General features: G+C 42.3%; 1 protein-coding gene across 3 annotated transcripts; it reads right to left on the reverse strand.

The window, feature by feature from the left end:
- Positions 1–43: 43 nt before the first annotated feature.
- On the reverse strand, positions 44–23,151 carry LOC129714679 (ras-related protein Rab-5B). Of its 3 annotated transcripts, none has more exons than XM_055664434.1 (6): positions 23,018–23,151; positions 19,695–19,953; positions 16,090–16,241; positions 14,700–14,822; positions 14,269–14,362; positions 44–174 (listed from the first exon to the last, which is right to left on the reverse strand). In XM_055664434.1, the coding sequence occupies exons 2-6, from the start codon at positions 19,855–19,857 to the stop codon at positions 107–109; spliced, it is 600 nt and encodes a 199-aa protein (XP_055520409.1). In that variant the 5' UTR covers positions 19,858–19,953; positions 23,018–23,151; the 3' UTR covers positions 44–106. The 3 variants fall into 3 exon arrangements, with proteins under 3 accessions (XP_055520409.1, XP_055520408.1, XP_055520407.1); XM_055664433.1 differs by lacking the exon at positions 44–174 and adding an exon at positions 4,380–5,153; XM_055664432.1 differs by lacking the exon at positions 44–174 and adding an exon at positions 9,107–11,996.
- Positions 23,152–24,820: the final 1,669 nt, after the last annotated feature.

Raw genomic sequence — 24,820 nt, forward strand, 5'->3', positions numbered from 1 at the left:
AGATCAGTTCAGGGACTGTCTCAACATTTCAAGAGAGGAAATGGGAGAGGAGAGAAACTGACTGCAAACTTGCAGCTTGCCCCGCCCTCCACCAGAGCAGAACAGGTTAGTTTTCCATGACACACGAGTCTTGACAAGCCTGCTCAGGCCGACGGCAGGCACTCCGGTTGCTATCTTGAGAAACAATCACAATTAAGTAAAATGAATGAGCATCGCATCTTTGAATAACATTCACATCTCATGAGAGCACGCCGTGGTCATAAACAAAGCGTGGTTAAATGTGAGCATGGAAGCAGAAGGCCATTCAGCCCTTTGTTCAGGGATGATCTGCATCTCTGCCACCCTTACAACACAGAACAAGCCATTGGCCTATAAAGTTTAAATTACTTTTTGGGAAGGGCCAGAGAAATACATTTCCAGTTTTCTACAACCCCTTGTCAGAAAACACTAAATGTCTTTCCTGTACAACCATCCTGTTAAACAGGATATGCTCCAAATATCTCAACCATATAGATGGTCCAAAGCTCTGAACCATATACATGTGGGGAGGTGTGAGTGTGAGTAATTTAATTGTTCCATTTCAGGACCTGACAACAAAACACTCCTTGAATGGTCTGGCTGAAGTTGCAAGATTGTATTCTTTCAATTTTTGAATTTCACCGTTGTCAATGACTACAGCGTCTGTAGCCAATCTTTCAATTTCTGAGGGTTTAATTTATAACATTCAACTTTCATGGTCTAACAATAAGTAGATTATTTTACACAACTTTCCTGAGGTCAATGTTCCCACGGTAGACAAAAGTGCTGGAGAAACTCAGCGGGTGCAGCAGCATCTATGGAGCGAAGGAAATAGGCAACGTTTCAGGCCAAAATCCTTCTTCAATGTTCCCACTCTGGATCTAAATTCCACATTGGTTCATTTCACAGCCAAGGCCTAATAAAGCAAATCTTCCATCTCCCAGTCTTCTTGACAAAAAGGTCAATAGTCCATTAGTCACTGTGATTACTTTTATAATGTCAACAGCTTTGACAATTTGGCTAAACATACATGAATTCCTTTGCCCTTTATAGTTGCAGATTTTGCCAATATTTACTCTTATTTGAAGATAACTTAATTCTAGTCCACATTGCTAATGATTTCCCCCCACTTGATCTACAGTGCCCTCCATAATGTTTGGGACAAAGACCCATCATTTATTTATTTGCAGTACACAATAATGCTGGAGAAACTCAGCGGGTGCAGCATCTATGGAGCGAAGGAGATAGGCAACGTTTCGGGCCAAAACCCTTCTTCAGACTGATAGAGGGGGTGGGGGGAGGCGGGGAGAAGAAAGGAAAAAGGAGGAGGAGGAGCCCGAGGGCTGAGGGAGAGGTAGGGAGGGGAGGAGACAATAAGGGTTAACAGAATTGTCAGAATTCAATGTTCATGCCACCAGGATGCAGACTCCCCAAGCGGAATATCAGGTGCTGTTCCTCCAATTTCCGGTGTTGCTCACTCTGGCCGTGGAGGAGGCCCAGGACAGAGGTCGGATACGGAATGGGAGGGGGAGTTGAAGTGCTGAGCCACCGGGAGATCAGGTTGGTTAGTGCGGACCGAGCGGAGGTGTTCGGCGAAACGATCACCAAGCCTACGCTTGGTCTCACCGATATAGATCAGCTGACATCTAGAGCAGCGGATGCAATAGATGAGTTTGGAGGAGGTGCAGGTGAACCTCTATCGCACCTGGAAAGACTGCTTGGGTCCTTGAATGCAGTCGCAGGGGGAGTTAAAGCGACAAATGTAGCATCTCTTGCGGTTGCAAGGGAAAGTGCCCGGGGAAGGGGTGGAGCAGGAGGGAAGGGAAGAATTGACAAGGGAGTTACGGAGGGAGCGGTCTTTACAGAAGGCAGACAGGAGGGGGAGATGGGAAGATGTGGCAAGTGGTGGGGACACGTTGGAGGTGGCGAAACTGACGGAGCACTAGCTGTTGTATGTGCCGGCTAGTGGGGTGAAAGGTGAGGACCAGGGGGACTGCCCTTGTTGCGAGTGGGGGGGATTGGGAGAGAGAGCAGTGTTGCGGGGTATGGAGGAGACCCTGGTGCGAGCCTCATCTATAGTGGGGGAGGGGAACCCCCGTTCCCTGAAGAATGAGGACATTTGCGATGCCCTGGTGTGGAACACCTCATCCTGGGAGCAGATGCGGCGTAGACGGAGGAATTGGGAATAGAGTCCTTACAGGAAGCAGGGTGGGAGGACGAGTAGTCAAGATAGTCTTGGGAGTCAGTGGGTTTATAGTGTATGTCAGTCAGAAGTCTATCACCTGCGATGGAGATAGTGAGGTCAAGGAATGGTAGGGAAGTGTCGGAAATGGTCCAGGTGTATTTGAGTGCCAGATGGAAGTTGGTGGTGAAGCGGATGAAGTCAGTCAGTTGTGTGCAGGTGCAGGAGGTGGCACCAAAGCAGTCGTCGATGTAACGGAGGTAGAGGTCGGGGATGGGGCCGTGGTGCGCCTCGAACAAGGATTGTTCGACGTGCCTGACAAAGAGGCAGGCGTAGCCGGGGCCCATGCGCTTGCCAACTAGGCGGAGGAGGGTATCAGTGGACGGGTATAGGTGGCTCCTCCGGTCGAGGAAGAACCGGAGGGCTTTGAGACCATCCTGGTGGGGGATGGAGCTGTAGAGTGACTGGACGTCCATGGTGAAGATGAGTGGATGGGGGCCTAGAGAATTGAATGCACGGAGACGACGGAGAGTGTCTGAGGTGTCTTGAACATGGTAGAGAGGGATTTAACCAAGGGGGATAGGATGGAGTCAAGGTATGTTGAAATGAGTTAGGTAGGGCACGAACAGGCAGAGACAATGGGCCTACCAGGTTTGTGGATTTTGGGGAGAAGGTAAAATCGGGCCGTGCGGGGCTGGGGAACGATGAGGGTGTCGGAGTTGATGATGTCGGTGATGGTGCTAGAGATAGTGGCCTGATGCTCGTCTGCGATTTGCCTCTGTACGCCACAATTTGAGATTTGTAATAGGAAAAAAAAATCACATGTGGTTAAAGTGCACTTTGTCAGATTTTAATAAAGGTAATTTTTATACATTTTGGTTTCACCATGTAGAAATTATAGCAGTGTTTATACATAGTCCCCCATTTCAGGGCACCATAATGTTTGGGACACAGCAATGTCATGTAAATGAAAGTAGTCATGTTTAGTATTTTGTTGCATATCCTTTGCATGCAATGACTGCTTGAAGTCTGCGATTCATGGACATCACCAGTTGCCGGGGTTTCTCTGGTGATGCTCTGCCAGGCCTGTATTGCAGCCAACTTTAGCTTATGCTTGTTTTGGGGGCTAGTCCCCTTCAGTTTTCTCTTCAGCATATAAAAGGCATGCTCAATTGGGTTCAGATCAGGTGATTGACTTAGCCACTCAAGAATTGACAATTTTTAAGCTTTGAAAAACTCCTTTATTGTTTTAGCAGTATGTTTGGGATCATTGTCTTGCTGTAGAATGAACCGCCGGCCAATGAGTTTTGAAGTATTTATTTGAACTTGAGCAGATAGGATGTGTCTATAAACTTCAGAATTCATTATGCTACTACCATCAGCAGTTGCATCATCAATGAAGATAAGTGAGGCAGTATCTTCAGCAGCCATACATGCCCAGGCCATAACACCCCACCACCATACCCCACAGATGAGGTGGTATGCTTTGGATCTTGGGCAGTTCCTTCTCTCCTCCATACTTTGCTTTTGCCATCACTATGATACAAGTTAATCTTCGTCTCATCTGTCCACAAGACCTTTTTCCAGAACTGTGGGTGCTCTTTTAAGTACTTCTTGGCAAACTGTAACCTGGCCATCCTATTTTTGCAGCTAACCAGTGGTTTGCATCTTGCAATGTAGCCTCTGTATTTCTGTTCATGAAGTCTTCTGCAGACAGTGGTCATTGACAAGTCCACACACCTGAAGAGTGTTTCTGATCTGTTGGACAGGTGTTTGGAAATGTTTATTTCTTATAGAGAGAATTCTTCTGTCTTTAGCTGTGGATGTCTTCCTTGGCCTGACAGTCCTTTTGCGATTAGTAATCGCACCAGTGCTCTCTTTCTTCTTAATGACATTCCAAACAGTTGATTTTGGTAAGCCTAAGGTTTGGCTGATGTCTATAACAGGTTTATTCTTGTTTCTCAGTCTCATAATGGCTTCTTTGACTTTCATTGGCACAACTTTGGTCCTCATGTTGATAAACAGCAATAAAAGTTTCCAAAGATGATGGAAAGACTGGAGGAAAGACCTGCATTAAGGAGGCATTTAAACACACCTGAGCAATTAAAACACGTGTGAAGCCATGTGTCCCAAACATTATGGTGCCCAGAGATGAGGGGGAACTGTGTAAACACAGCTGTAATTTCTACATAAGTGAAACCAAAATGTATAAAAATGGCCTTTAATAGAATCTGACAATGTGCACTTTAACCACATGTGATTTTTTTTCTATTATACATCTCAAATTGTGGAGTACAGAGGCAAATAAATAAATGATGGGTCTTCTTTGTCCCAAACACTATGGAGGGCACTGTACATCTCAATAACTTAATTACAGCACTATATACCCATCTAAATTGGTGTCAGCAGCAAACTCAACTTCATTTACCATTAAAAGTGGTGAAAAGGTGAGGCTTGGAGAACACAGCTCGTCACCTATTGTCCATTACAGTATTCCCATTTCTCAAAATCCCAACCAGTCAAAAGTACCTTCTGCTCAATGTTTGTTGACATCTGATGCAATTGTAAATGCTTTCTGTAGGCCTATGTTGTAAACCAAATACACCTCCCAGCTCTTAAAGCCAAATTGAAACTACTAATGTAGAAAATGTCAAGTGCCCAGTCACAGTTCTTCAGATTATAGCAGCCATTAAAACAAGTATTTTGCAACAATCTCCAAAGCAATACAGACAGATTGCTGAGCTTGATTTCCCTGGAAATCTTTCAAAACGCTTCCCAATTTATTTTTCATTGGTAGGAAGTCAGAATTGGCCAGTATCCCATACTCAGATTGTCAGCCGTTTCATGAAATTTGATGAATCAGTGTGACACTTTTGTCCGACTTATTTCATAATGAAGTTGCGTTTTCGTTTTAATGCAGATTTTTCAGGTAGACACATGCACCAAATGTTCTCTGGAAAAAAAGTGCAAATCACAGGAAAGAAAAGTCAGATTAAAGTCCAATTTTATTGAGAATACCAGAAAATACATTTTTTGAATTTCTGCAAATTACAGTATGAACATTGACTTCTCCAATTTCAGATAGTCCTTGCTTTCTCCTTCTTTCCCATCCCCTTCCCAGCTCTCCCACAGCCCACTGTCTCCGCCTCTTCCTTTCTTCTTCCCACCCCCACATCAATCTGAAGAAGGGTCTCGTCCCAAAACGTTGCCTATTTCCTTCGCTCCATAGATGCTGCCTCATCCGCTGAGTTCCTCCAACTTTTTTTTGTTTATACTTGGCAGCTACTTATTTGTGCTGCACTTCACTGTAATTACACAATGACCCCACTGGAGGTCACTTACTGCTAACATCCTGGGTCTGTTTGAGGAAAATAGTTTTTGGGGAATCTTCCTTGACTTATGACCAGCCACAGAATTCACCTTGTTTTCAAGAAGGAACTGCAGATGCTGGAAGATCAAAGGTACACAAAATTGCTGGAGAAACTCAGCGGGTGCAGCAGCATCTATGGAGCGAAGGAAATAGGCGACGTTTCGGGCCGAAACCCTTCTTCAGACTTATGGGGGGTGGGGGGGGGGGGGAGAAGGAAGGAAAAGGGGAGGAGGAGGAGCCCGAGGGCGGGCGGGTGGGAGGAGACAGCTCGAGGGTTAAGGAAGGGGAGGAGACAGCAAGGGCTAGCAAAATTGGGAGAATTCAATGTTAATGCCATCCGGACGCAAGGTCCCCAGGCGGAATATGAGGTGCTGTTCCTCCAATTTCCGCTGTTGTTCACTCTGGCAATGGAGGAGACCCAGGACAGAGAGGTCGGATTGGGAATGGGAGGGGGAGTTGAAGTGCTGAGCCACCAGGAGGTCAGGTTAGTTATTGCGGACTGAGCGGAGGTGTTCGGCGAAACGATCGCCCAACCTACGCTTAGTCTCCCCGATGTAAATCAGCTGACACCTAGAGCAGCGGATGCAGTAGATGAGGTTGGAGGAGATGCAGGTGAACCTTTGTCGCACCTGGAACGATTGCTTGGGTCCTTGAATGGAGTCGAGGGGGGAGGTGAAGGGACAGGTGTTGCATTTCTTGCGGTTGCAACGGAAAGTGCCCGGGGAGGGGGTGGTGCGGGAAGGAAGGGAAGAATTGACAAGGGAGTTGCGGAGGGAGCGGTCTTTGCGGAAGGCAGACATGGGGGGAGATGGGAAGATGTGGCGAGTGGTGGGGTCACGTTGGTGGTGGCGGAAATGGCGGAGGATTATGTGTTGTATTTGCCGGCTGGTGGGGTGAAAGGTGAGGACCAGAGGGACTCTGCCCTTGTTGCAAGTGCGGGGATGGGGAGAGAGCAGTGTTACGGGGAATGGATGAGACCGTGGTGTGAGCTTCATCTATGGTGGCGGAGGGGAATCCCCGTTCCCTGAAGAACGAGGACATTAATTCACCTTCTTTTGCAGAAAGTAAGATTCTCCATTCTAGGAGGAATAAATGTCAGATGAAGTATTTAGTGGCATGGCCTTTTAGGCCGTCATAATTCATCAGCTTGTGGGTGCAAAGAAGTACAGATGCTGGTTTATACAAGACAAGTGCTGGAGTAACTCAGTAGGTCAGGCAGCATTTCTGGAGAACAAGGGTTTCGACCCAAAACGTCACCATGTTCTCCAGAGATGCTGCCTGACCTGCTGAGTTACTCCAGCACTTTGACATTATTGACAAAAGTGGAGAGGTTGGTGCAGCGGGCGATGGGGGCGCCGACTGATGGACGAGGATGGACCACGTGGAGCGAGGACGCCGCTACCGAGGGAAGGAACAAAGGAGGATCTGGTGTGGGGGGGACCGCCCTGAGGGGGAAGAACAATGGACAATCTGCTTGGGGGGGGGTCTGCCATTAAGGTAGGGGTAGGGGGGGGGGGGGGGGGGGGGGGGGGGGGGGGGGGAAGATCTGCTGCAGATACTGTGTATACTTTGTAACTTTGGCAGGGTTCTTTGGTGGCGACTATTTGCATACAATGGCTATGCAAGCAAAGAATTTCACTGTGACTTGTCACTTGACAATAAAGTATTCAATTCAATATGTTTGATACAAAATTAGGCTTCAATTTCAGATGAGTGGTTGCAAAAAAATGCAAAAGCATCAGAGACAAAATAGAACCCACTTGCAAATTTTCCCTTTACAATAATAGCAAAAATAACGGTCAGGCCATCAAAGACAGATAATTGGTAGAGAATTCAGAGGTTACTTCAACACAAAAAAGGAACTTTGCAGGATAAAAACAATCCCAGGACAGCATGATTAAAAAGGCAGTTTAGATGAAGGGGCTTAAATAATCCATATGCCAACACATACTGCAAAGTTTGTTCACTGTCAGAACACATTGTGCTGGAAGACAGATGCATTGCAAGTGAAATATAGGTGCTGGCTCGGAAATGAAAGCAGAGTGTGTTTATACTGCTAAACGCTACTATAGAGAGGCAGGTCAGTTGAAGGCCAAATCCAGCGCAAGGCCTAGCACCTCAGACTGAGGCAAACAGATTGTCTGAAACCAAGACACTCAAAACAAGTCTATTCCTAGCTCCACCCTGGTAGGGATAGGAGCAGGCCAAGATATAAAGGATGCAATTAAGCTTCTGTAAAGTGCAATATCCCTACTAATTTACAAGAATCTCTGACCAGGGTTTTTTGGGGGGGGGAGAGAAAGAGGGAAAAAAGAGAATATCGCAGATTGTATTGAAAATGGTAATGTTGCATGAATGAGCAGAGAATGGAACATGGAAGCAGATCACCGTCAGCTGCTCACCAATTCGACCAGGAGCTGCCTCCTGCCCCAGCTGCAGTTACCACTTGGCAGCCACTACCATCATCATCCTCAGAACCAGAGCAGAAGCTCACCAATCCCGAGTGCCCAAGACTAAATGGGGAATGCCTTCCCATTCAATGCAAATCCAAATGTGGACAAAGTATCAATGTCGGCAGATAGACAAAATGCCTGAGCAACTCGGGTCAGCCATCTCTGGAGAAAAGGAATGGGTGAAGTTTTGGGCTCGAGATCCTTCTTCAGACTTGTCGTAATATAGGCAACTGAGGCAAGTAGATTGCACTCATGGGAGATGTATAGAGGGTAGGGAGACGAAAATCTAAAGTTAGCAAGGAGGCTATTTAAAAATGAGGACATTCGAATTTGTACAATTGGCATGACATAGGTCACTCGTTTAGTTGCAAGGTCCTGGGTGGAATTCCTCACTGGCTGAAGTCACCTCATTTGCTGTGTGCCATTTGGCTACTGCATTTGCCTGCTCAAGCCACCCAGATTACCTCCAGTGCACGTTAGTTACCTCAGGGTTGCACACAGTTGTAGAAAAAATGGTAGCTCATGCAACTGAAGTCAGCCATTTATGCAAATCAGCTTAAATGCCAACCCTTTGGAATAGATGACCGCAGGATGGTCTAAGGCTCGAAGGGAGTGAACAAAACATAGACGCAAGTAGCACTATTAATTTTATTACAGAAAAAGTCAGCTTTGAAACATTAATATGCACAATGAACAAAAATGTTGCCTTCTGTACAGCTGCATTCGAAGGCACAAAGTTATTCTGGATCCATTGGCAAAATGCAAGAGAAATACTGGTGAGCTATGGTCTCAGTCAGAAGCTACCTAGGAATTGGAGCACATGGTCAATTGATTGGTAATCCATTTGTTTATATGATGGCGGGACAGTGCATAAAGAGGAAAAAAAAATCTATTCTTTCTTGGTTACTTGCACTGCCCATTTGTAACTATCTAACGAATTCAAAGTGTGTAAATAAATGAAATTAAAATTCAAGTACAAAAATGCATACACTATATTGTTTTGCTATACGCAGAATTTTAAAAGTAGACCAGAGACATTTGTGATACGATGCGTGGCGATATATACTTCAGACTCCAATGCAATTGCTAGGTAATAACTTTTAATCTTTCAGGATAATATACAAAAATGAAACCCTCAATGCACAAATCCAGGTAGTCCCAAATACATTTCAGTGGTAGTACCCCCATTAGAATACACCAGAATTGTCCATAGTAATGAAATCCATAAACAAGGCCATCCATAATACATGGTTACATCTATTTATTAGAATGACCATGATTTAATTGCAACAAGTTTAAAGCTGACTTAATTACAAAAACAGCAAATTGTTTACAGAATTGTGGCATCTTATTCACAGGTGGCATGACCAGTTTCGTGCTATGAAATCCAACCTTTTACAGGACTTGCATAGTGTTTTATTTAAAAATCACATGCCCACAACTGCTTTGTTCACTTCCATTTGGAGCCAAAACAGGATTAGTGGATTAATATTGCCTCGTAGAAGTGAATAGACAGTCTTCGCGACACCAATGCAAATGATTATCTGGTATAAAATGCATTGCCCATTCATGACAGCTACCATGAAGGAACCATACCTAGCTAGGTGAAGACATTCAACAAGTGCGCCCTTTAGGTTGCAAGAACCAAGCTATCTAATGCAGCAACATTACAACTACACAAATTCAGAAGATCTAATAAAAGTGAACTTTAAAATCATACATACACTTGGAGTCACTGTTGAAGTGAGATCCAAAGGCTTCTCCACTTTTCCCTCCCCCTTGAGTCAATAAGAGAAAGTTAAATTTCAGAATATTCCCAATGCTGGTATATACATGTGCACAGAGTTGGGTAACTAGACACCAGATTAGATGAATGCATTGAGAAGAAAACCATTAAAGTGCGTCAGAAAAAGATTAAATTCCTATGCAAGACCCAAATCATTCATCACATGCCCAAAACACTGATAAAGGCTCAATTTAAAAACTCATCTGATCAAAAATTCGCCAATGTATCAATTTCTGCATCCAGATTCCTCACACGTTCACACTTGATCTAAAATGCTGATAGCAAAGTGCTTGGCTACGTCCTCATTTCTATCTACATGGCAGACAGTTGAACATCTTTATCAATAACTCTGCCCAAACCAGATGTTAATGCTTATGCTAGCCAATTTTAGAGTTAGACCGGAACAAACACTGGCTCAAAAGTTAAGCTTAGTGGATCAAAAGAGTCCCGTGGGAACGGACTGCTTTTCATCCTATAGGTGTTCTGCAGGAAAGAAACACATTGCAAAGTGGCTGTAAAGTGTATAGATCATGCATTGTAATTGGCAATTTGCAAAATGATCTGAAATCCAGAGATCATTCAATTGTTTACCAATTCATTCCAATGGTGGTGTTCTTATGCAAACCAAGGTGCGGAAACTATTCCCATGTCAAACTACAATGTTTCATGTGTGCCCGTGATGGAGAGTGTAATGAGAATGTCAAAAAAATCCAACAAATTATTGATCTTTTGAAATCAAATACTCGGGGGAGTTGATCAGGGCAAAATTAAGATATTACCACAAGTTAAATAATGCTGCAGTATCCTACTGCATGGGCAGAATTAGCAGTGCTTTCACATCGTATGTCTATAGTGGAAGCTAAATCCAAGAGGAATTAATAAAGCCACAAAATGCCATTGGATCACCACCACAATGCAAACATACAGCCAAGTTACCAAGATACAATGTTATAGTTTATCAAGTTGAATCTCAACCTCTGTGCATCCAACACTACCAGTTATTCTTAACAGATACTGCTATACTGAACCCAGCCTCCCGGCATCTGCAGTTCTTTCTTAAACACGTCAGGTGGAGAACCAGCAATTTTGTAGGCATCACTTTAATCATAGCTCCAATATAGGAGTCTGAACCAAAATTGTTAAAGTGGACTGAACTATTCAGGACATGTAGTGGTCAGTCATTGTAAAGCTTTCTCAGGTCTTCCCCTACTCCACGTGGAAGGTTCATTAGCTAGCCAATATATGGCACAAGTCATCATAAGCAAAACTACAGCTTAATTTTAGAACCTGTATGCACTCATTTCCAACCGTGCATTGATTTTGTGGTATACTGCCCTTTCGTGGTTCAGTTAAGTGCACACCTCTTACAACCCATTCTTGACAAGCACAAGTGTGAGAGCAGTGCAGAGTTAAAACACCCATGCTGACGGAGCCTAGTTTCCCCTCAAACCACTTAAAACCAAGGTGCCACCTACAGTAGTTTAAAAAATACCGTGTTACTTCAGAAGTATTCACAATGCTCAAGTGTTCAGTGACCTACAATCTTATTGCACCAAGAACTAGTAGCCAGAGTTTACAGGTTTTAGCAGCCAATTTCTCCATGATAACTAACCTACTTTTCAATACAGAACCCCTTTTAGACTTACCATTTAGAAAGGGCCAATTACTACAATTTGCTGAACTGCAAAGATTGCCCGTCAGTCAAAGCTTATGCAAAATACTGATTTATATTGTGTGCAGTCTCAAAATACAGGGCAGAAACTGATCAATGGGATACTGCAGCTTTCGTGCTAAGTTACACCACTAGAATGTGAGCATTTTCATAATGTATAATGTTTAAAAACAGGTTTTTGAAGAACTGGTGTGCAAGAGATAAGTGCATCCACACGAACATCATTTAAGAGGGAAAAGGTTGATATTTGCATCTATAATACAAAGTAATGACTGGTTTAAGTTCCACATCCATTCTGCAGGTACTTTCTTGACTAAAGCATCGCAAAGGGCATGGCTGGAGAAATCGAATTTCCACTCAAGTGTGCAGTTGTCAACTGGAGCAAGCTCCCTTCAACATTTAGTTGCTACAACACTGGCTCCTGTTCTGCGGAGATGGTTCGTGGAGATCCACACCTCTATTGCGGCCTGCTGCTCCACTGGCATTCTGAAGTTCACTCTTTGGCAGCTTCTTGGCTGGAAGATAAAGATACGAGTAATGGTGCTCCCAAGTGAAACAGGTGGTTTATCAGGCTTTCAAAAGTATTTACCATTTGTCATCTCCCCTGCACTGGAGCAAGGCAGTGTAGATCCTACACTGAGATCTAGGTACACATGACCTTGAGGAACATCAACTTAATCCAGAAGGCTTAATGTGCCTTGTTAGAGCTCAAACATTCAGATCACCACCTCCATTTTATTGGCAGCAGTTGTTCTCAATGATTCATCTATTCCCACCTGCACTTTGGTGCCTTTTGTCCAATTGTCTTGCATTACCCCTCCCTTCAATTCTTGCCAATGTACAGCCAGTTCTTAAGACCAAGCATCTGAGAGTGTTTAATTAAAAATGCAGGAAATACTCAGATCAGGCAGACTTAAAGTACCGGTGCTGACTGTATTCCATCCAAGTAGCTATTGGTTCCTCTCAAATATTGTCCAATCAGTTGAGTGTTTCCAGCATTGCCTTTTCATTTCAATTTCAGCATGCAGCCTTTTGCTTTGCTCATTTGGAAACTGCTTAAGATTCACTGCTTTAACATCAGGAGAAGAAAGGAAAACAGGGGCGAGACAATGACTTTGCCTTCCAACACAGTGCGGAAGAGATTCACTGTGATGGATGTTTGTGTAAATTGTGTGTCTTGTTTTTTTTTCCCTTCTTGTTGTATGACTGCAGAAACCAAATTTCGTTTGAACTTCATTTGAGGTTCAAATGACAATAAACGGTATTGTATTGTATTTAATATAGTTTGTACTCAAATGGCAATGCTAAGTTTAATGTGCAGGGATGAGTAACAATCAAACTTTAATTGGCACTACAATTCTAGTCACTGGCATACAGACAAATTGTCATATTCCCACCAGGTTCCAAGGAGTCAAGTTGACCATCCAATGTCAAGAATTTTGACAACAATCTATTCTGCTGCCAAAAATGTAGCTTTATCAAGAGCAGCAAATACTGAACTAAAACCTGTCAGCAAAGTCTGAACCTTAAGTTGCAGCTCAGACCAGATTTGCGCAATGAATTACCACATTGAAGGAGAGAGATTTAAAGACAGAAGTATATTTAGAACAAAGCCTCCAGTCCAAAGGAATTTACAAAATCAGATGCTGTAGCTCAAGGGGCAAGAGCTTGCGTTTACATAGCGCCTCATCAACTTCAGGCTATTGCAAAGCACTTTTGCAGCTAGCTTTGTTGTGCAGTTTGTAGTCAAATGCGGCCGCCAATTTGCGCACAAGGTACTGAGCAGCAGATGAGATGACTGATCAGTTACTGTATATTTTGTAACATTAGTCAAATGTCGACCAAAGTCTTCTCTGAATGAGACCACAGGATCTTTTGCATCCACCGGAACGAGGAGCCAAAGCCTCAAGTTTTCTTATTTTCGTTATTAAACGGCAAACAATGTGGCAATCCCTTAATATCAAGAACATAATCAGCTTTGGACAATGACCTGCTGAGTATTTCCAGCATTTAAATTATCTAATCATTGGTATCTAGCCGAGATATTCTGGATCCACTTCAGCACAGCAAGCCAGAACTTTAACTTGGGAGATTGCTATCAACTGTGCCAAGCTTTTAACATAGCTTGGAGGCCCACTGGAACTAAACAGTGGTTGCCAAAAAGGAAATTCAAGAATTTATATTGGTTCCTTATGGAGCTTTGGATGCCCAAATTACTTGTGTTTAGTCGGCCTGCCATCTTTCACTGGAACCCCATAAAATGCCATTTAAAGTCAATGGCTTCTCAGGCTCGCTCCTTGGCATACAATTTAGTTTATCCAAGCTTATTCATTGCAGGAAGTTGAATTTTAACTATGCTAATAAAAAATACATTTCTTTAAACATCGAAATGAAACAACTAGTAATTTCTAATATTTGGGGGGGGGGGGGAGATATTGAGAGAAGCAATTGATCTTTATGGACTACATTTCAGAATGTAGACAAGGGTGCTGGAGAAACTCAGCGGGCGCAGCAGCATCTAAGGAGCAAAGGAAATAGGCAACGTTTCGGCCCGAAACGTTGCCCATTTCCTTCGCTCCTTAGGTGCTGCTGCACCTGCTGAGTTTCTCCAGCATTTTTGTCTACCTTCGATTTTCCAGCATCTGCAGTTCCTTCTTATACATTTCAGAATGTCCTGCAGGTTTACACCAATCCAAGGATTTTAGACTTCAATGGTTCCCATCTTTCAACTTGGTGGCCAGAACATGCAGTTCAAATTTAAAAGTTGTTAAATGCCCCATTACTTACCTATTGCCAAAAATAGGTCATTAACATTCATTGCTGTCTTTGCTGATGTCTCCATGAACAATAAGCTGTTGTCATCTGCATATGCTTGTGCTTCCTGTTGAAGGAGAAACATTTGTAAATATACAGTGAATTAGACAAATCTACTATCAATTGCATTTAAACAATTTTCACATCACTATACTCTGGCAATTGAAAATAAGAGTACATAAGTTTAGATTGAGGGTCAACTACATACATCCCCCCCCCCCCCCCCCCCCACCAATTCAAAAATGCCACTTATTCCCATTAACAAGACAATGGCCAACTTTCCTCATCTGTGAGTGCTACTCATCTCACAAACAATGCTTGGTACTCAATCAAGAAACAGCTACAGACTATGCAACATTCCCATCCGAAGGGGCATTTATATCACCTCCAAAAGATGTACATACCTCATATTCCACCATTCTTTTATTTGCCAGATCTGCTTTATTTCCCGATAGTGCTATAACAATACTGGGGCTTGCTTGGCGCTGCAACTCTTTCACCCATGTCTTTGCTCTTGCAAATGTCTCCTAAAGTTAAAAAAAGCAACAATATTCAATTAAAGCGGAATACTTGGATTCGTGCACCAAAATTCCAACTGGATGACTAAATCACCAGATCAATCTGGCAAGTTTGCATTCTGACTGGCTCAAGGTCACACCAAACTTCAACTGAATAAAAAGGTGCGAAAACCATTTTGAAAACAACTGTAAAAGGCTTTCTGGGACAAAATCTATCAGAAACAATAAAAACTTACCATACATTATCACAATGCACAATGAAAGCCCTGCCAATTCCCCTGCACTGCTCAAATGTGTCAATTGCTCTTATCCAGAAAACAATTCATGTACAATTTAGCAAAGTGTGCCAAAACAGTGCATCTAATTCTTGATGCAAATATCAAGATGATTTCAATAAATAGTACCACAACACCAGTGTTTCAAAATTCAAATTCTAGAGTTATGCGTAACCCAATAAACAAGTCCTATTATTGGACTGAACAAACGCTTGAAGGATTTGTGGCACCCAACTTTCACCAGCATACACTAGGTAGGATGCTTGAGAAGATTGCTTGTGGGCCAATGGCTATGGGAGTCAATATGGTGGAAACTAAATTCACCGTCCAATTCATCAAGCTACAAACAAACAACGGACTATTTTAAGTCATTTTAGCCACAGGGATGTTTAAAAAAAGCCTTTAATGCAAATTCATAAGATTTCCCTTCTCCCATCAAGTGTCCAGACTGATCAGCTTAACTGGTCTGAATGATCAAGGAAGGGGAAGCCAAGGGTTTGTGAACCCATCCTATCAATGGGATGGCAGTCAACAGCTTCAAGTTCCAGACCAGGCACATCTGATGATCTGTTCTGGGCCCAGCAATTAGTGCAATGAAAGAAAGCTCAATGCATTTACTTCCCCAGTTTGCTCAAAGATTCAGCACCCTCAAACTTTTACAAGTGTATGTTGGAGAGCGTACTGAGTGGTTGCATCATAGCCCGGTTCTGTAACTCAAATGCCCAAGAAAGGAGGTTGCAAAAGATGGTGGACAATGCCAGGTCCATCAAAAGCATCACCTTCCTACCATTGAAGCACTCAACAGGAAACTTTGCCTCAAGGCACCAGCCAATATCAAAGACACCACTCTGGCATCTCACTGATACAACCAGGAAGGTAGTATGGGAGCCAGAGAACCATTACCTCCAGGGTCAAAAGCAGGAATAAGCAAACACAAAACACACCTTTTCACATTAGACAATTGTTGTGACCCTACTGAAGCCACGGCAGCTTGTTCTAACCTGATTGGTGATGTCATAGACTACAATGGCAGCCTGAGCACCTCTGTAATACATGGGAGCTAGACTGTGATATCGTTCTTGTCCAGCAGTGTCCCAGATCTCAAACTTCACTGTTGTGTCATCCAAGCAGACGGATTGTGTGAGAAAGGCAGCTGCAGAAATATTAAAAGAACCACTGGTCAGTTTTACCTTAATACAGTTTCGACAGAGCACTAAGTAGACAAAAAGACCAACTGAAATAAAAAAGTTATTTAAAGCAATAACTTGGCAGATATTCCCCTCGACATTCATAAAGGCTGCACAGTCAAGTAGCAAAACCCTGAACAGTAATTTCCAATGGTAGTATAATTACACAGCTTGATCTTTAGATAGAGCTTTAAATAGCAAATGTGGCTGTAATAATATATTGTATTAACAGCTGCAAATAAAGTTTGTTGCTCAATGCATACAAGACACGTGCACTGGCCATTGAATGGTAGGGGAACAAAGCAATTATTGAGCTCCAACCCTATTTTCCCAGTCCCAGGGAAGGATTTACAACCTTAAACATCAATTATTCCTACAAATGCTGCCCGACTTGCTGAGTATTTCTGGTACTTCAAATTTCCAGCACCTGTAGTTTAAAAAAAGTAATCTCATATCATTCCAACTAAAGAAATCATCTCCATCCAACACTATCAAAAAGAGGTACATGCCTTTGCTCAAATCTCCTTTGTTACCAGTCGATCAATTTTACATTCCAACTTCCACCTCAACGTCACCACTTTCATATGTTGCTAATGCATATAGAATTATCTATACACCAACATCTTCAGGTAAGGGCAACGTTCGGCAGATTGAAAGGAGTCAATTAGTTACGATTTTTGAACAAATCATTTAATTGCCACAAAGTGCTGGAGTAACTCAGCAGGTCAGGCAGCATCTCTGGGCGACATGGACAGGTGACATTTCAGGTTAGGACCCTCCCTTAATTGCCATTTCATTAAATAAACTTGCAACACATTAGTAAAGGAAACATCCCATAAACTAATTATTCAGCTCTACCTGAAAGAACCCCCCCCCCCCTCCCCCATCAAGAAAGCATTGAGAGGGGGAATGGTCCAAAGTAACAAAATTACCACTTAAAAAAGCATATCCAGCCAAGGTTTCCACTTGATGATGTACGAGTTTATGGAGAGTGTACTGGAAACTGTTTCAAGTTGTACATTAATAATGCAGTGATGGCTCTGGCTTGAATTACTGCCGATTATGATGATACTGTGACCACACCTTGACAATGGAAGAGCCAAGTCTGGCAGAGTTGCCTTCATTCACCGTCAACTTGGTCTTCAGACCGAGGGAAAACAACTGTTGCTTCTATCAAATAGGGGCTTGTGTTCGAAATATGAAGCCCTGGATCCGACAACCTCAATGACACTCAAATCATGAAAGAGTTCCCAGAGTTCTGGCACCTTGAAAGTGCCTTGGCCCGAAAGTACCTGTGAAATTAATGAACCAAGTGTTGCAACTGGGGAGCTTGGCACCAAGTTACATTAGTTTAAAAGTCAAAGAGCAAGCCATTTATCCAAATGATCTACCAATTATATTTTGTTTACATGCAAGTTAGTTGGCAACATGGACAAGAGCAAGGAGCCTCATATGTGAATACTATTTCAGAGACATTGTTAATGGGGAATCACAACTTTGATAAATGAAGAACATACCATATAATAGCAAATTGTAAAGTAGCCAACAGAAGCTAGTAGCATTTTGAATATTAAGTATTGCTGGCAAATACAGTGCCTTCCATAATGTTTAGGACAAAGACCCATCATTTATTTATTTGTCCCTGTACTCCACAATTTGAGATTTATAATAGAAAAAAAAATCACATGTGGTTAAAGTGCACATTGTCAGATTTTATTAAAGGGTATTTTTATACATTTTGGTTTCACCATGTAGAAATTACAGCTGTGTTTGGACATAGTCGCCCCCATTTCAGGGCACCATAATGTTTGGGACACATGGCTTCACAGGTGTTTGTAATTGCTTGGGTGTTTTTATTTGCCTCCTTAATGCAGGTAGAAGAGAGCACTCAGCACCTAGTCTTTGCATCACCTTTGGAAACCTTTATTGTTGTTTATCAACACGAGGTCCAAAGTTATGTCAAAGAAGAGAAGGAACTGCCCAAGATCCAAAGGATACTGCTTCATCTGTGAAACACAGTGGTGGGGGTGTTATGGCCTGGGCATGTATGGCTGCTGAAGGTACTGGCTCACTTATCTTCATTGATGAAACAACTGCTGATGGTTGTAGCATAATGAATTCTGAAGTGCATAGACACATCTGCTCAAGTTTAAACAAATGCTTCAAAACTCATTCTACAGCAAGTCAGGTTAGATAGAGCTCTAGGGGCTAGTGGAGTCAAGGGATATGGGGAGAAGGCAGGCACGGGTTATTGATAGCTGACGATCAGCCATGATCACAATGAATGGCGGTGCTGGCTTGAAGGGCTGAATGGTCTCCTCCTGCACGTATTTTCTATGTTAATGATCCCAAACATACTGCTAAAGCAACAAAGGAGTTTTTCCAAAGCTAAAAATAGTCAATTCTTGAGTGGCCAAGTCAATCACCCGATCTGAACCCAATTGAGCATGCCTTTTATATGCTGAAGAGAAAACTGAAGGGGACTAGCCCCAAAACAAGCACAGGCTAAAGATGGCTGTAATACAGGCCTGGCAGAGCATCACCAAAGAAGACACCCAGCAACTGGTGATGTCCATGAATCGCAGACTTCAAGCAGTCATTGCATGCAAAGGATATGCAACAAAATACTAAACATGACTACTTTCATTTACATGACATTGCTGTGTCCCAAACATTCTGGTGCCCTGAAATGAGGGGACTATGTACAAACACTGCTGTAATTTCCACATGGTGAAACCAAAATCTATAAAAATGGCCTTTACTAAAATCTGACAATGTGCACTTTCACCACATATGATTTTTTTAATTACAAATCTCAAATTGTGGAGTACAGGGGCAAATAAATAAATGATGGGTCTTTGTCCAATACATTATGGAGGGCACTGTAGACTCGAGAATAACAGGAAACAACTTCACCAAGAGCACAGTGCACTGCAACACTGACAAGTTTAAATAGCAATAAACTGCAAACATCAGCTAATACTTTAGCCATTGTTGCCTCCTGTCCCAAAGTCACCTACTAGCTTTCCCAATTCAGCAGTTCAGAGCACCGATCACTCACTGCCAAGTACAAACTGAAGAAATACAAGCTTCTAAAATGGTTATTTGACCATTCGAAAACCAAATGTTTGGATTAAAGTACACAATTCCAGTTATGAAAGAAAGGTCAGGAGGGAAGCAATAATAGGAAAGGGACAAAAAAAGTGCTGGAGTAACTCAGCAGATCAGGCAGCGTCTCTGGAGAACATGGATAGGTGACTTTTTGGTCGAGACCCCTCTACTATGGGAAAGGGACAATAGTTATGGAAGTTATGGTGTGGAGCACAACATACAAGCAGCAAAATTAATAGAACAAGCATAACCAAGAGGGGCCCCACGCTCCATTTCCAACATTATCTTCCATTGGTACACGGACTTACCACCAATTGTGCTTTCCTGGTATTCATGGAATTGTCCTTTAACAAATCGCAGCACTAGACTGGACTTTCCCACAGCTGACTCGCCGAGCAAGACAAGTTTGAACTGGCAGATTTTGCTGGCGTGTGATTGACCATTTGGCCTGGATACTCCTCTGCTGGCCATGGCCACCACAGGAATTGCAACAGAAGTAGCAGAAACAGATCCTGCCAATTCCAGAGAACAAGCACGAGAACCAAGATCAGCCCGAAAGCATACAATCTGCAAGAAAAACAAATTTAGACTAGAATAGCTTTAGTTACAATAATCACAGTTACAATGAACAATTACACTAGTAAATGGCCAATCAATTCCTACTCAAATGAAACCAAATATTTCAGTATACTCCATGTAGAAGCTCTAGTCCAGAAACTCTAGTCTGGGACAGTTCTGCATCTGTCGTGCAAATCTGTGCCAAATTAACCAATTCAAATGATGATCTAACCAAGATAAAATTAATACCTGTGGTGCAGTGTGTTCCAAGAACCATTGTTGTCTGGGGAATGTCCATTTGCCGGTGGGGGGGGGGGGGGTTTCAGACAACATTTTGGGGGGAAATTTAACATATTCCGCCATATCAAAAATCCCTGGTCAACTAACATATGGAATAGATTCCCCTATGGTGCAACATATTGATAAAGGAAGACAAGCTTTCTGAGACAATACACCCAATCAAAATATGGACACTGAGGTTTTGCTGGCATTTAATTATGCTCTCCTGTTAGTGCAGGTTTTTTAAAAAAGCCATCTCAGCTCAGGTTTGTATACCTTGAACATCTGGAAAAATCATAACATACTTTATTAGCCAAGTGTGTTTTGCAACATACGAGGAAAAATGGATGAGTCTTTGCATTTCTGTGAAGACTGAACATATTGGTCTCTGAACACCATATGACTCAAGAGTAAACAGTTGTCACATTATCATGACAAGTTTTAGATTCCCTTCATAAACAAGGAATGAAACAAGATATGTACCAACGAAACAAGATATGTACTTGGCCAACAGGGCAAACAACTATAATGCAACTGCTCACTTTCCCACTTCAATGAAAACAAAAATAAATTATTTTTGGAGCAACAAGTAGGTGTTTGCAAATTTAAGAAGCCCAAAGCCAACTAGCAGAATAGATGTCAACATTTCTCCAAATAAACAGAATTTTAGTATTTGGGAAAAATAACACATTCAAAATTTGTAGAAGAAAAACCTTTGTTCAGTTGTCCAAAATCGAATTGCATATTGCTGAATGAGAGTATTTTGGATAGCTCGTTATGAATGAAAACCAGTATACCAAATGCAAAATTTACTTTGAAAGGAAAATTGGCTATGAACTGCCATTTAAAAAAACAAACAATAATTGGCTGTGAAGTATCTAGACAGAGGTCACAGCAGGTTCTGCAATTCTGTCTTACCAGCAAGTCTTTAGTCTTACGTGGCCAAGGCAAAATCTTGAAGGAAAGGACACTTACAATGTGTAAAATAACATACTCCTTATGGTAGAATTCCCTTGCTTCCTTTCCCTGTTCTGGCATTGTACCAGATAGTCTTCAAGAACATCACCCATTACAGCATCAGGCCCAGAATAGGATTAATAAACTCATCAGGAAGGCTGGCTGCATCCTCGGAGCAAGGATGGATTCATGGGAGGTGGTCTTTGAGGGGAGGATGCTCCTCAAACGGCAGGGCATCTTGGACAATACAGCTCACTCCCTCCACGACACACTGGTCAACCCGAGGAGTATCTTCAGCAACAGACTGGCTCCATCAAGATGCAGGACAGAACAACACCACAGGAGATCCTTCTCCCTGTGGCTATTAAACTGTACAACTCCTCCCCCTTCAGATTCAGATTCAATTTAATTGTCATTGTCAGTGTACAGTACAGAGACAACGAAATGCTTCTGTCATGGGGTAGACTGACTTTCCTCCCCACACCTCCAATCCTTTCCACTCGTCACTTTAATTTCATGTTTTGTGTATCTTGGGTTTTTTTTATGACTGTTGGCAGATCAACTTCCCTCCTGGGATAAATAAAGTTCTATCGTATCGTGTCATATGCTATAGTGCTGACAATGCGAACCTTTGAGGCTTATGGGACAGTACATATGACACTTCCTTTTCAGAGCCTGTTACAAACGTCACAGAAACAATGAAATCCATTTTTTAATTTATTGACTACCTTCCTCCTCCACCCTATAACAAACTGCTTGGAGTCATTACTTGGCTCACCACTGTAGTTCCAATGACAAAGTCCCAAATGCATCTTCTGGACTAGCGACACACAAGTTATGATCAATGGGTTATATTTCTGATTGATATCTAGACTAAAGGGTTGGTTAATGAAAAACTGCCAATTTAAAAAAACTGGATAAGCTCCCAAACATACATCTTTACTGCACTGAAAGAAGCAAGTACTTTAATAAAATTACCAATGTAGATGGTAGAAGGGACTGAATTGTATCCCTTCTCATCTTGTACTTTCAATTTACATGCAAGACAATAGTTGCTTACAAGCAAATATCCACAAATTCTAAATGCAGCCCAAACTCAACCCTTGCATTAATAGGCCAGAAACGCTGATCCATTCTTTGACAAAGCTTTCGAACCATCGCTAGAGTATTTATTGATGAACAATATCTGCAACAACTCGGTAAAGACCACTGCCACAAAACTAGGAGCAAGTCACAGGCAGTGACTTGGCAAGTCCTGCAGTTTACCTTCGGGGTCAGGAGTGAAAATGTCAGAGTATTCTTCAACTGTCAAATTGATCGTTCACCGTGAAAAGATTGCGGGCTGGGTCATGAAGAGGTATCACGCCCAAGGCTTTGTCCCAAAAGTAACAAATAGATAATGGCTGTTTCGCCACATTTTAATTCCATGGGATTTATGTGGAAGTCTTTACTTCCATCGGTTCGAATAAGAGTCCTGCAATCAATGCTCATCAGAGCTCTAAATGTCTAACCCCAATATAAGGAATCGATTAAGGCCCGAGTGTCGTTCCTTTGCAAAATAACTTCAATGTATTCTTGCTGGAAATCTCTAGACACTAACAAACTGTCAGCATCGCGTTCAAAAATAACCAGTCCTCCAAGCCCTTAGAAATGAAAAAAACCATGTTATTTTGCTGCTGCCCGCCCAATCCCCACACCCATAAGCAGCGCAGCGTTCTCTGTCTGTTTAGAAAGTCCTACGCCTCACAAAAAGCTGGACAACCCCAAACCTAAACTCGAAAGAGAATGGTTCGCTCATATATTTATCACCAAAAACAGTTTTTAAACGTATATATACCTCAACAACGCCTTCAACTTCGCAGATTTTCTTTTAATTAATTGTGTCGCAAGAAGTGAGCGGCGGCGGCGGCCGAGCCTGGACCACAGCAAGAGGCGGGAACTGATCAGCACCTTCCAGGCGGAATTAAAGGCTGCCATACGTTATTGACAGCCGCAAGCACCAATCACAACGCGGTGGGGGCGGGCGCTGCACAGACAGCCAGTTAAAGAGAGCAACCCGTGTGATTGACCGCCGGTTCGTCCACTAGCCAAGCGCCGTTTGCGGGTGACTTGACCAACTAGCCAATCGGAGCGGGGTCCTGGAGCGTGGGCGGGACTTCCTGTGTTAGCGTGGTTGTCGTGGAGGCTCGTTGCTTCTTCGATGTCGAGTGTGGTGGGCGGTTCAGTTCAGTTTATTGTCACGTGTACTGAGGTACAGTGAAAAGCTTTTGTTATTTGCGATCCGCAGAAAGACAATACATGATTACAATCGATACATTTACAGTGTACAGATACATAAGGGGATAACGTTTAGTGCAAGGTAAAGCCAGCAAAGTCCAATTAAAGTAGGTATGTTACAAAACTTAACTTCAGCACCGCTGTAATTCTGCCACTGCCCGTGTGCGCGATTTTGGCGTGTTTAGGGGGGGGGGGTTAAAACAGGTTTTAATCCCCGACCTGGTCCTGAATTATATTTTGTTGGAGTGCAAGATGTTGCTAAAGAATCGTTCCGAAGGGCCGTTCTGAGTGTTTTTTTAAAAAAAATTCACCCGACAAGTTAATCGCTGGAATGATTTTAAAATCAGCTTCTGAAGCCATCAATGCTGACAACGGGGCCGGATTTTATGTAGGGGACAGGTAAAAGAAAGTAGTTTATTTTTATGTATAAAAGTGTTTCTTAAGATGTTTCTTAAAATTCACATTTTAAGTTGCGAAACGGTGATTTAGTTCCCGAACGAACCGGCTGTGTATTTGCTGCCGATATGGGGACTAAATCACAGCAACCTCAACGTTCCAAATGGTCCAGTTCCAGAAAATCCCACCCGCAAATTGATTTAAATGGCCATTAATTTACAGGTATTAAACATTAAATTCCTTCCATTTGGCCTATAAACCCATGACAATGAGATTTAAAAATTATGTTATATTCTGAATTCTTCTGTGAATGTTATTTGGACACTTAGGCTATTTAAAAATGTTAATCTATTCTTAAGAAATGGATAGATGTTTAGAACTAGTAATTGAATTTTGTAATTAGCTACAATTAGGTAACTAGCTAACTATATGCTTTAATTTCAAGTCATCTAAGTAAGATTGTTTTATATGTTTCAGAATGCTTCAATCTATAATAACTGAAAATTTCTTTCCGTTCTCTTAAATTTTAAGAAAGTTATCGGCCTTTAAATGTTCTCGATCACAGCTTTTGTGTTAAGTCAATGAAAAAGCAATAGGGAACAAGATGCCAATTTCCAAGTATGAAAATGGCCATAACTTTTTAAATACTGAAGATATTAAAGTGAATTGGGTGTCAAATTAAACCTCTTTTTATGCTTTATCTGGTGCGATAAATCTTGATTTGTTAAATCTCAAAATTTTGTAACATTGTTAAATAAAGGATGCAAGAAGAGTCTTGATCTGAAACATCACCCATTCCTTCTCTCCAGAGATGCTGCCTGTCACACTGAGTTACTCCAGCACTTTGTGTCCATCTCCGATCAAGGATAGTGCAAGGGTTACCAAAGAGGTAACCGACCTCCAGTTTAAATTCCATTTGGAATATTTTGGAGGACCAAGAACCAAGAAAGGTAACAGCTCAGGATGC

The sequence above is a fragment of the Leucoraja erinacea genome, chromosome 40, assembly GCF_028641065.1.
Source record: "Leucoraja erinacea ecotype New England chromosome 40, Leri_hhj_1, whole genome shotgun sequence".
Lineage (NCBI taxonomy): Eukaryota > Metazoa > Chordata > Chondrichthyes > Rajiformes > Rajidae > Leucoraja > Leucoraja erinaceus.

What these genes read in the sequence shown, in the direction of transcription:
- LOC129714679 (XM_055664432.1), bottom strand. Translation starts at nt 19,857, where the DNA reads ATGGCCAGCAGAGGAGTATCCAGGCCAAATGGTCAATCACACGCCAGC. An exon ending in CCAGGAAAGCACAATTGGTG is followed by an intron (nt 16,242 to 19,694) that starts GTAAGTCCGTGT and finishes ATATTTCTGCAG; the next exon opens with CTGCCTTTCTCACACAATCC. An exon ending in TCTATGACATCACCAATCAG is followed by an intron (nt 14,823 to 16,089) that starts GTTAGAACAAGC and finishes TTTTAACTTTAG; the next exon opens with GAGACATTTGCAAGAGCAAA.